The sequence below is a fragment of the Ooceraea biroi genome, chromosome 10 (genome assembly GCF_003672135.1).
Source record: "Ooceraea biroi isolate clonal line C1 chromosome 10, Obir_v5.4, whole genome shotgun sequence".
Lineage (NCBI taxonomy): Eukaryota > Metazoa > Arthropoda > Insecta > Hymenoptera > Formicidae > Ooceraea > Ooceraea biroi.
Window position 1 is genome coordinate 7,834,482 of NC_039515.1, and position 13,157 is coordinate 7,847,638.

The following is a 13,157-nucleotide window of genomic DNA, read 5'->3' on the forward strand; positions in this document are numbered from 1 at the left end:
TAATAATATTATATATTTCAGAATATTTTCACATTTAATTTAAATTTTATTTAATTTAAGTTTTCAAGAAATTGTAAGAATACAATGAACTTGATTCGATAAATTGTTCGAATAAAACTATAATAATTCATTTAAAATATACATTTGATTGTTTAAAAAACTAATCTGAAATACTTAAACTGAGAAAGACGAGATCAGAAAATTGCCAGAAGGCAAAAGCGATTCTTCAGAGGGCTCTCGAGTTTTCTTGACCGAGGAATTTCGAGTGTCGAGGCTGCGGCTTCCACATTTGTGCATTATCGCCGTGGAATTTCATTTTCAGGCGAAACGCACGTCGTCTTTTTCCACATTTGCGTCGTAGCCCTCCCTTTAATCCGGCTCACCCTTTGATCTGTTCTCGCTCCCTCTCACTGCCGGTGAAAGATGTTTATCCCGTGCTTTCGGATTACTAACTCGCGCGTGAGTACGACGGACAAAGGGGGCGGCGAACTCGACAATAAAATTCCGTATCCGCGAGACGTAATCACACGCGCTGCGCGCCTTTGATTGTAATTACGCCCGACGATGTAATTATGCGATCCCTGACGTGCGCGAAAATCCTGCGCTTTATACGCGCGCCATTGCAAGAAACGGCGATGTATAAAGTAAATCGTAAATATGTAAAATATGGATGCTCTTCCTGCATAGCATCGTTCCTCTTCCGTAATTGATATCTGATATCAGTATTGTAAAAAATCTTTTCCGTCGTAATTTGCACGAATCTCGTTGCAACATCGATTTCACCGCGAGGAAAATACCCATACCCATATTTTTCTAAGAAACAAGACAAAGAGTGGAGGAGGATAGAAATAACGGCAAACTTGGAATACTGGCGTCGAACCGAAAAAATAAACGAGACGCTGTAAAAAGGGTGAACGGACATTTTTTAGGCCTTGAGGGAATGAGACAGGGCGACAAGGGGCAGGAGGGGGTGGGAGAGAGGAAGAGGCAGAGGGACGGTAATTCGGCAAGCCCAGACAATGTAAGGACGATATAGGAGCGTCGAGATCCCAGGATGATCCCGAGGGATGAATAGAAACGATCCTGTTTATCCTGGTTCTTCCTCATCCCTTTCCTCTTTCCCTTGCGTTTCCTCCCTCTGTCCCCTCCTCACCCAATCCTCCCGCGGCGATGACGGAGGCAATATGCTACTCGCGGAGTTTTATAAACGTCGACTTTCCGCCCGCCTTCGCCATCCTCATCTCGTTCCCTGCACCCAACCTCCCCCTCATCTCCGTTTTCTTGGTCGCCCCTCCCCTGCAAGTACCACCTGGCACAGACTATCTCAGAATCTCGGCCTCTCAACGAATTCTGCGAGCTCGTTCTGAGACCGGACCTGCGTCTTCGTCGTCCTGGGAGTCTTGATTTGGAACTTTCTCACCCTCCCTTCTCACCCCCATTCGATCTTCTTTATGGGCTTTTGCTTCCGTGGCAAAGGTGTACGCGTCGTGTTTTAATTGATCGAGCCGACCTGGTTACCTGCTCTGTCTACTTCGTTTCTTCAGTTCGAGCTTGGTAATAAAAACGTATTGCTTCATGTCAAAGCGGAGCGACAATGAACTTTGACAAGTGTCTCTCTCTTTAGACTGTATAAAGTTCGAAAAACAACTAATAAAGATAGTTCCCCGAGAGTTTTTAAAATGTCTGAGCAAGAGTCTGAGCCTTCAAGCTACTCAAACTGTAAAATTTGTGTCTTTGATATAAAGTATAAAAGAAAAAATTACTTTTTATATTCTTTATGACGCGATGATACATGCATGATGTGATACACACACGTTATATGTACAAAGGCAAGATTGCACCTTTTAAAAATGCAGCGAAGTAGAGTTTTACTTTCTGCGTCGTTCCACGTTTGACAAAACTCTTGTTCACATCGTTGCGTACGTAATAAGAATAACGTGACATGTAAAGCACTCACCTCGTAGAATCTGATAAAGGAAGACCTTGATGTGGTCCGGGCTGAGATGCTGCGGGCTGACGATGATCTTATGCAGGTCACTCTGGAGCAGCTCGGTGATCACGTATCTGCATCGTGCACGTCGTTAAGGAAGTTATCGATTATGATCGCTGGTATTATGCCAATCGTGTCGTCAGTGCGACTAGTAATTAGCGAATAATTCTGCTTCCCGGATCATTACGTCGCACCTGTGGAACGGCGCGGGCTAATTTCGCGTGCAACGGCTTCATTTAATGATTGGCTCGATAATCCAATGGTTCCATTTTTCGAATGTCGGCTGTAATTGCTGCTTGCGCCTATTAACACTGAGAAAGAAACGGTGTGTTCGAACGCGTCGAGTTCCAAAACAGAAATACCGTCGATAATTATGATTTATTTTGAAAAAATACTCATGAAAAGAGCTCGCACGGCAGATAAAATGAAAACGCGGCATTTATTTAATTAATTTACATAGGTACATCAATTCTCATTGCCGAGGTAAAACAATAAATCGTGCTCGCATTGTTTTGAAAATATTAATTGAAACATTAATTAGCACGCACGTTAACGTATCAATATCACTCACTTATTAATTTAATTATTAGCCCGTTTGGTGTATACCTTTTACTAATGTGCAAATAATATTTCATCGGCTTCGGTTTCATTCTCTCTCTCAAATCTCGTGAAATAACAATGATTAGTCGGGTATTTTCGTGGAACGCAACAGCCGCCGCGAATAATCCGCCGGCGAGTTATATCAATCCATCAACGTCCGGGGTAAAAGTGCAATCGCGCTGTAGCGCGGCGCGAAGTAACACGCGTGCGATCGCCTCGTCGTGAAATATCCGTGTCACGCGTGCGGTCGAGAGAGTTAATATTTTCCTGCCGGCTGATTTATGGCGTGTACGAATGCGTTTGGCGAACGACGGGACGCGCGAAGCGATCGTCCGGAATAACGTAATAGATAATGGATATCGATACACATGCGCGTGTTGCCGACGTACGATCGAACCAGCTTACACGAATACGATTTGACTTGACGTCATAATGCCAAGTGGATTTATGTGGAATGAATCGTCCTTACATCCGGAAGACAAGATCCGAACGTGAAACGATACAGCAGGAAAGATTATTGTCGATTCAGTCAAAGAAATTAAAGTTCGATGTTATTTATTTAGAGAATCCGCTCAATTTTGGCTTACTCTTTCGGTCTTTTATTTCGTCAATGAATCTTTCTGTTTCCTATAATGTAGATTAATGTTGATGATGAAGAAATGGAACCTCTTCGATGAGCGCGTGGCATGCATCTTGAAAGCATATTCGTGCGTTCGGTTAATTTCTTTCCACGACGATGATTAAATCGGTTCGCCTGCGCACGAGAATTACTAGCGAGACGTACGAAACTAAGTTACGCCCGTCGCCATATACAGTTTCATTATAAGCGACGCGGCGTCTGTCTCGGCGCAATGTCAGGGACGACGCGACGCCGTGTGACATAATTCGGCGCCGAAAACTCGTGAACAAGCGCGTTTGCTCGCTCGCACGCGTGCGAGAAACGATGTTCGAAGGGAGTGCGGGAGAGCCGAGAGAACGAAATAGTATAATGGCGGAATGAGGTCGACCGGGTAGGTTGGAATGCAGGTAGAGGCTGCCCTGCCGCGAACCTGGCGCGGTATGCAAGTCGAGAGAAAGAAAGAGAAAAAGAGAGAAAAAGAGAGAGGTTTACGAGAACTCAGACCGGCTCCGTGAGAGAACTTGGAATCAGGATTTGAAACTGTCGTAATTTCGGTGACTCGGATCTCGATGCATCGATTGTAGTTGCAAAGAAAATTGTCACGCGTTTTTAAACGTAAAGCGCATTTTTTGCCGTCGAAGCTTTGAATCATATCGAATCAAGTTACGTGGCGATTTCATTTCCCCCTTGAGGCATCTAAGCAGCGATTGCCACGTTAACGTATCGATCTCTCGGGCAAAGTGTCACTTTCGTGTTCCATTAAGCACCCGGCAAATAGATTGTATAAAATGATCGAAAATTGTTAGCGAGGGTCGGAGTGATTGGTTTGAGAAGGGCCATGTTGTTACACGTTAAACGCAGCCAAACCGGAGGCTTCGATTGATCGACCGCGATCAAAGACGCAGAAGCGGGCAGGTCGGCTGGTTCCTTTGAGTTATCAGTGCTCGACGTTTCGATTTCGACGTGAGGTGGAATAGGATGTTGTGCAGCCCGCAGTGTTCGTGACGCATAATTACCGTTTGATAATTGAACCATTGAGAAGCGGTGGATGCGCCGGAACTATCGAAAGCTAATAATGGATAAGTGAATAATAGTAAATAACAGGAAACAGCGAAAATAAAAAGAGCGACATTTGTTACGTAAATTTAAATAAGTTTTCTACAAATATAACATATTTAATTGTTCACCGATCCGATTTTATTCGATTTCCAGGCAACATAAGATCTCGTGTTTTATTCGCTGTAAAACAAGATCCGCGCAGTCGAAATCGATTTATCTCGATGATCGCGATGAATTAAACTTTACGATTGCAGGAATATGAGATCTTTTCGCAACGTCGTAACGTCTCTATTGCTGTTTCAGGGCATGATTAATGATGACCGTGCACGCCTTTCGATGCAAACAACCGCGGGATCTCGTCAGGAAAATGTGAATCGCTAAGGGTGAGTTCCATTGTATTTTCTCTCAATCCTCCGAACGATCCCTATCGTGTACAAGGACAGAAATATCTTTCTGTCGTAATTATTCGATAATATTTAGCAGACGGAAACTGAAATATGTCAGACGAATCGAGCGAAACATCAGCAAAGATAAATTCAATCCCTTTCATCAAATTCTCAATTCTTCTCTCATAAATCCCCGTCTCAATTTACCTTCGCGTCGGAAACTATCAGAATCTTCGTACCAGAGATAATTATCAGCGAAAGAACTTTTTTTTCTGTGGTCCACGCAGTATCCGCCAAGAAGGGCGGCAACAACGCGAAAGATGAGGGGCGATAGCCGGGAGGCGACTTCGCGCGCCGGCGAGTTTTTTCGGAATTTTACAGAATGGGGGAGACTCGGGGATGTTTCTCTCCCAGCGGGGATTTAAAGCCGCCGTCGATGTGCATCTTCTGATCTGCACCGGCCTCGAGATCCAAAATCCTTAAGTATACATTTTCTTTGAGAAACTAAGAGACTATCGATCTTAAATTGTGCGAAAACTGGTTATTAAGAAACGTGCGACAGATCACGGACATTTTATGTAAAAATAAAATGATCAAAAATATAACAAATAAAATATGACATAAAAGAAAATAACAAGGCAAAAATATATGCATGTGAGAGAAAAAAAAATGCAAATGTCGAGATGGATCACGAGATAGGATTTTTCACGAAAGCTCTTGTCACTGGTATCATCATTGTCATTGTCATCATCATCGTCGTCTGCACATTGGCATTGTGCAGCCTGCTTAAGGCAGCACCGTGCGATTGGCGGATCGATGCCTGCCTGCCTGCTTGCTTGCCTGCCTGCCTCCTGGTAGGCACGTCGACCGGTTCCTGGACAAAGCGAGAGTTGCCCCTAGCATCCTCTCTCCCAGCTCTCCGCACCGCGCCGAGCGAACGAGCGAGTCAGCGAGCACGAAGGGAATCGAGTATATCCTGCCGTTTTCTCCCTTCCTTCCCTTTCGTCCCTCACCGTCTCGCTTCCCTCCCGTCCTCGTTCCCCGCGTCGCTCACCCGGTACCGGTCCGAGGAAGAAGAACCTGGAAGACTCTGGATACTCGCTCGAAGTCCCATATCTTCCGAAGAAACCGCGAGATCCGCCATACGTTGGTCGAGGGAGGGCGAAAGATACGAGGTGTCCCGCTTTCTAACGGATGGAGTCGACGGGTATAAAAATCGGCTTGATCCTTCGAAGCTGATCTCGGCTCTCGGAGAATATTCATGAAGCTGCTGAAGATCGATCGCGAGCTTCCGGTTCTCAACATCATTTGTCCGCGTGTCCAGGTCATGCGTTAAAATTCTGTATCGGGTATTCGTGCAACCCCTGAACTTTCCTGTTACGCGAGCAGTGAATATCGATAAGGTGTCCCTTCAGATTAGTTGCTGGCTCGAGGGCAATAAAGAGATGGAACGAGGATGATGATAATGATGATGATGATGAAGATGAAGATGAAGATGATGATGATGGAGTCTTAGACTGATCGAGGTGTTCGAGCAAGGCCGATCCAGCTCGTCCGACCGGTCAACCGACTCGGAACTCGACTCGTGCGAACGACTTTGAAGGATCGAGAGGAAGCGAAAGAGAGAGAAAGCGAATTCTCAGTGATTCCGTTTTTTCTATCTCTCTCACGATGGATCATCGGGTCAAAAAATCGCAGCTGTATAATACTGCGCTCATTCGAAAGCTCGAATTTTGAGGATGTTAATAGAGAAGAAATTTTCCTGCATTAATACAAAAATATATGCGTATCCATTAAATCACCGATTAAATAATATCTATTGGATAATGTGATTAAATAGCTGATATTATCAAATTTACGCAAAGCGGATTTACAAATGTAATAATTCAGGTCGCTATTTACGCAAGATATCATTACGCGACAGGTAATATTACGATTAAAAAGATATTTTGCCAATGAATATTAATTTCAAGGTATATGAATTCATTAAATAATTAATATCTCGAAGTTATTCAACAACAGATTCCATTACAAGATAAGTAATAATTATTTGAATCGACACTCGCCTATACATACACGTACAGATTGTCATAATTAAAAATAGATTGATGTATCAATATGATTGGCATTATATAATATAACGTCAATATTGCACCGATGTATGTTCATTAAATAATATTGATACTTTAAATTAAAAATTAGTTTGAATTAAACTTTATACTAAAAGATACTGATAATTCAAACGGATCCGTCACCAATACTCGCGCAAACATATTATCCCTATCTAAAATATTATATAATATCTTGGTTTACAACGTTTAGTACGATTTTGAAAGAATTGTTACACAAATGCAACCGACTGCAGCGAGCGATTAATTATACCCCCGACGCAACGCGCCCCGTTTAAAAACCGAGAGACGTGCATGCAGAATCAGTTCCCGCGACTTTTCCTTCCGACTTTTCCCACCGGGCGGGAGGAAGTCACGTGCTCGCCCGCGATTTTGCATACATTTAAATACTTTCGCGATGAATCTCGCGTCGAGGATCCCAGCCGCCGCGGTATAAATTTCTCGAGTCGCGGCGTCTATTTAGCGCGAGCAAAATGCCGGTCCTTCGTGGCGACATAAATTCTTTGGTGTGTCGCATCCAATCATCGTGCGATTTCTGGCGATCCGGCGACTTACGCCAAGTTTTATGACCGTGTCCATATTTCGAGGAAGTAAGGTCGGTGATAAATCTCGCGCGAAGTCCTGCGTCGATTCCGATTCCCGAAATTAAAAATGTCCTTCGTCGCGTCAAAATCGCGGACAGTATCCTCACGACGTGCCGGAAATCGACTGCAGTGCATTTCTCGCAACATCGTAAAAACGCGAACGATTCTGGAGTAACCTCTATATACATATTTCTCTTCCCATTCTTGAGTTCTGGGCAAAACTTGTCCATGAAAAGAGATCGACCTCGTTTTTGTAATGGCATGTGATATTTACATATAGTGGCGCATTTTGCTTTTACAAGTATCGAAAACCCGAGCGAGATGAAATGGAATTTAGATCAAATATGGATTTCGGGAGATTGAATTTGAGCTACATGCAATCTTAATTGTATTTTAAAAGAAATTTTTGAGGTAACTAAGATTTATACATGTATGAATGAAAGAACGTGAAATTATTCTTAATTGAACAATAATAAAATTCGATAATAATGAAAAGATAATTATAAAAAAATAGGAAGAATTATTTGATAATTTCTAATCCATCGTGAAAAGCGTGAAAAATGTGTATTTCAAGAGAAGGATATTATCTCTATCAGTTCAGCTTTAATTATGTCGAGAAGAATTGCACCGTCGGGAGCTATTCTCGAGAGTAGAAGTTTTTATGCAGGTATAATAAATGCCACTAAAGATTTATGACTTTCCTTAATTATACCTCTCGATTATATTCCTTTTCAGAATCGTAGGAATCGGAAGAAGTGGAGTCTTGAGATTTGTAGTACTAGTTGTTGTAAACTTCATCCGTCTCATTTGGAACTTCATGATTCATACGTACGGATGATGCGATGATTCAATGTATGATGATTCACGCAATCATCGCGAGTTAAAGACGCGTTCAGGTAAATAAAATATTAAAAAATACGATAATACGACATATTTCCGCGAAAAATATTCAGCTTATCTCGCTTGCAGAATGAGAGATTCTGCGGCTTTTAATTAACCGATCCGTCAGAGGAGCGACCGTCCATCTCCTTCTGCCTCTCTCTCTCTCTCTCTTTCATTCGTATAAATAGATACGCTGATAATCGCTTGGAATGATAGCTATTCGATAACATTTTATGTATGTACACATGCGCGAGAAAAAACGAAGGAAATGAAAGGAAATGAGAGGTGAAACGCGAACAAAGGGACCCCCCACAACCCGACCAAAAACTCCATGCGCGATCGATACCCACACAACGCGATATTCGATACGCCCCGAAGAAGCTGAACGTGGTGCAGGAGGAAGCTGCAATCAGGTTCGAAAAGATAAAAATAAAAATCACGACGAGCTTCTCATATTTCAGGTTCGATTATCGCGAATTAATGTACAGCGCCGTTCATTTTTTTCTTCTTATTAACGATTCTCGATGCATCTCGAGATTAATGTATACAGTTAAAAGTTTACGCCTGCGCGCAATCAAATGAGATGAAATCGATTAGAAAATTCCATGTTCCTTGATATCACTTGAAAACTGTATAGAAAAAGATCAGTGTCTAGTATTTCGCTAGATTAAGCGAATTTCACGCGGCTTGGGAATCCTTAAAATGCGATGTCGGCCCTTCGTTTTCCCTTCGACGCTTTAGGCACCGTCCACAACGCTCAGTCGCGAACAATCAATAAAGCTCCGTCTCTCTCGTCTGTCTCTTTCTCTTGGCATTGCGACGGTCTCTTACTGCACGCGTCGATCTTCGAGATATTCAGACGAGACGAAAAAAAGAAACACCCGAGTCGACAGCCGGGTCCTTTATTCGACAATTGACGTAAATCGTCTCGACAAATCCTCTTCGACTAATTTTCAGCGCGAAAAAATGAAGATCCATCTTTCCATGTTAATCATCCGTTAATTTCTAGCCATTCGATAATAAAATTAAACAAAAAGAAACTGATTGAATTAGCAGGATCCAAAGTGCATCGATAGACTCGTGCGACAAAGGAAGTCGACGTTCCGTTTTTCTTTCTCGTGCAGTTTTTTTGTTCGTGGCATTTGCGCGTGCGATGTTCAATGAATTATCATTGAACATCGTGTCGTGCACACGCGCGCGTCACAAAGTGTCCTCATTAATAGACGCGCGTTCTAAATGCCGCGCATCGATACTCGAAGCGAACGACTCGCGTGAAAAGGGATCGTCGACGAAGGGATTATTCGCGCAACCCGCGTCGCGGTTGAGAGGAGGAGAATGGAGGAGCGGGCAAGAGATGAAGGTGCATCGCGTGCGCCTCCGACGTATCGCGGAAACAAACATTTGTCAGGTGTATCATTAGTTCGGATGCAAATCACGGTTGTTACGCGATTAGCCGAACGTGACGCGTCGAAGAGAGAAATTTCGAGAGACGACAGGACGGATATCTTGCCCCTTTCTCTTTCCTTGCTTTCCGATGTAATCTCTGACGCGTCGGTGAAGTCTCGTCTTTCGCAAGTGGATAGATCGGCGTGGGAACCCGCGCGTGCGTGCCCACGCACGCGTACGTGCGAGATTCGCGTTTTTCCGGCGAGAGACCGGGGAGAGAAAGAGAGAGCGACGCCCCCGCGTGCGCTCTACCGGATATCTGCTCGTTAATACGCGATGTGAACCGATCCCCCCGCGCGTTGTAAAGCACGGGAACGCCATCGCTCGTCATCGCGCCGCCGAGTTTAACCGTGCACTGGCGCGTTACGTTTCCGGGCAAGGAGATAATCAGAGATGTTACCGATTTTCGCAAATCAGCGTGAACCGATAACGCGTAATTCGATATCCGGTGCCCGAAACTGATCGATAATGCCGCGATAACTACGCGAAATAGTCAGCTCGCGGAATTCCATTCGTTGAATTTAATTCCGTTCGTTGAATTGAATTCGACGCATTCGCGGATAGAAAGTTTGTGTTTGAGGCATCGTTGTTTGAATTTTCGCGCGATTCTACAAATCGGCGTGTTCCGAGCAATTTCGGAAATGAGACGGGCGTCTTCGGGGAAAGCGAACAGGCGGAAACGTGCGAGTGTGGATTTCGCGATTACCATAAGGAGACAATGCGAGAGGACGCGAGCGGAGCCGTGCGGGCAGAGCTCTCGTTCCCGCCGGAAGCTCTTTTTCCGCGCCGGAACCTATTCAGGTCGACGAGAGGCGTTTTTCGTTCTCACCCGCGATCGTCCGCCCGTTCGCTTCGCCTCCGATTTTCCCCGGCGATTTCCCGCCGCGCGCGCTCTCCGTGAAACGTGGGAGGTCGTGGCGGCAATGCGCAATATGATGCAACCGCCGATATGCATCGCCGTTGGAAACATGAGACATCGTGCACAGCGGTGGTGCACACACATAGATACTCGAAAGCAGTATTCTTGAAAATCTATCGATATTACAATACAGTTATACTCCGAATATACCTAACGTGAATCATACATGTCAGAAATTTCAATATGTTATGATCGGGTATGCAATATTGTGATTTGACATACCTGATTAATCATAAAAGTGATAAATGAAGTAAAAACATTGCGAAAGATAGTAATCCTAAAGTATCTTTATTACTTTAAAATATGCTTTATATTTTGCATGTAAAGTGGAAAAAGCAGACGAATTGAAGAAAGATTTTAATTAATTGTAGCAATTATTAATCTATATGATTAATAATCTATATGATATTGAATCAGTCAAAAGTTTGGTTCAATTTTTGCGTAAAAATTTACTTTATTATTCAGTAGAAACAAATTATTCGTCAACCAAGTAATTACCAAGTAATTAGATAACAACTAGATAACGATGTTTTGTTTATATTTCTTTCATGTAATGTTTCTGTTTTGTTTTGCCTTAAATTTACAAGTACATTTACATTTTAATTTGATTTAAGTCTTAGTATTCATTCTTATCTCCCTGCACGTTTTGTTATAATTCTATATTTCAAAGTATTTTATACATTTTTCATTTAGAGAACGAGATACATATTCTTAATTAAATGAAATTCAAATTTATCGGAAATGGATCCAATACTTCTGGGAAGGGTAATTATTTAGATTAACGGAGCAACCTCGGATGACCTTGACCTTGACATATATTATAGAGGTCACCCTCCTGAGTGACCTTCAAAAGATTTTAGCCGTCGCTTATTGTTTATTAAAAAGTTATTAACAAAAAAGTTTAATGAATAGAGCATAATTTTACGATATCATATACGTTTACGAAAGAGTATATTTGATGGAATTTTACCTTTAAATCAGAAATAGGTTTGGGTTAGGTTATATTTTCCGAAACTGGAGCCCCGGACACATACGCTCGTTTTCAGCCCGCTTCGCGGGAGGGCGGAGGGGGAGGGGCGAAGCGGGCTGAAAACGAGCGTATGTGTCCGGGGCTCCAGTTTCGGAAAATATAACCTAACCTAACCTAACCAGGTTAGATTAGATTAGGTTAGGTTAAATCACTTTCCTTCCTTCGTTCATATTCGTCGTTTATGTCTTTCAATATTCAAAATAACTACTATATTTTCGAAACTTCTTTTGTTAATAACTTTTTAATAAACAATGAGCGACGGCTAAAACCTTTTGAAGGTCACTCAGGAGGGTGACCGTGACAACATATGTCAAGGTCAAGGTCATTCGAGGTTGCTCCGTTAATCTAAATAATTACCCTGGGAAGTACTGACAAAGAGCAACGCGATGATATTTATTTCCGGTTAAAATCAGGCAATCGCAGTTGATTCCCGCGAACGCCACGTCGATCGAGCACCGTCGGATACCGTGAAAAATATCGAAACATTAACATAACAATAGCTGCGCGCGAGTGGCATGCCTTTAATGGATTAAAAAGAGTGGGCGGTTGTATGTAATGATGCGTGGCTAATATTAATCGCTGAAAAACACGCAGATTCGTTATATTCCCGCACGGCGGAATCGCCATGGTACCGATCAATTGTATTTAAATTGAGACGCGAGATTAATGCCATTTATATGGCGCGGAGATGCTTAATTCTTCCGATAAAATTTGACGTACCAGTAAAAGGTAAATCGAAATCTGAAGCAATCTTCTCGAGTATCGCAAAAATGATTAAACACGGTAGTCCAATAAAACTGCTACATGAAAAACTGTACCGTTCTACATTATATACACATTGTTTATGTTAATTTGCGAATCAGAGATTATCCCGGCGCGCAATCTTCTTTCTTTTTCGCGGCTGACGTTAGCCGTTTAAGCATTTACGACGTACGTCGAGCATAGAATAGACCATAAATTTATTATATCCCGCGGGATAAAAATCGTTAAGAGGATAGAAATAGAGAAACGAGATAATAAAGATGCTCGTAAAGTGTAGAATAGACCGTAAATTTGTTATATTCCAGGAACTGACCGCTATAACAGGATCTGGCGAAAAAATGAGCTACGCTACACCTGCGGCGGGGGGGGGGAGGTACAAGGGGACGGTTGGATAAATGAGAAAACGGGAAATTGCGATATATCGGAAACGTGGGTTGATTAATTATTACGACCGGGCCCCTGATAATCAAGTGAACGTCACGGTCCCGAGGCTCCGCATAAGAGGGAGAGTTTCCTCGCGGCGCGCGGGCGTATCCGGGCGAGAGCCGGTTCCTCCGCGCGAAGATTTGTTGACTCGGAAGGAAGACAAAGGGCCCTCGCGGGGAGGAGGACGCGGGATTAGTTTGCGGCCGCCGAGAACTTAGATCAAACCGTTAAACTCGAACTCGGTGTAACTGGCCCCGCGTGCAATTAAAGCTCCGTAACTCGAGCTCTCACCACGGGTCCAGGGGATGAAGAATTGCGCGGGGAA

General features: G+C 43.2%; 1 protein-coding gene across 6 annotated transcripts in view; it reads right to left on the reverse strand.

The window, feature by feature from the left end:
* Positions 1 to 13,157, reverse strand: part of LOC105283744 (serine/threonine-protein kinase NLK) — a 108,942-nt gene that overhangs the window by 35,047 nt on the left and 60,738 nt on the right. For all 6 annotated transcript variants that reach the window (XR_003407185.1, XR_003407187.1, XR_003407186.1 and 3 more), the window contains exon 4: positions 1,958 to 2,064. Coding sequence is in view for 3 of the 6 variants with exons in the window: in XM_026973280.1 (XP_026829081.1) it covers positions 1,958 to 2,064 (107 nt within the window). In the remaining 3 variants the exon portion in view is untranslated. The remainder of the gene's footprint in view (positions 1 to 1,957; positions 2,065 to 13,157) is intronic.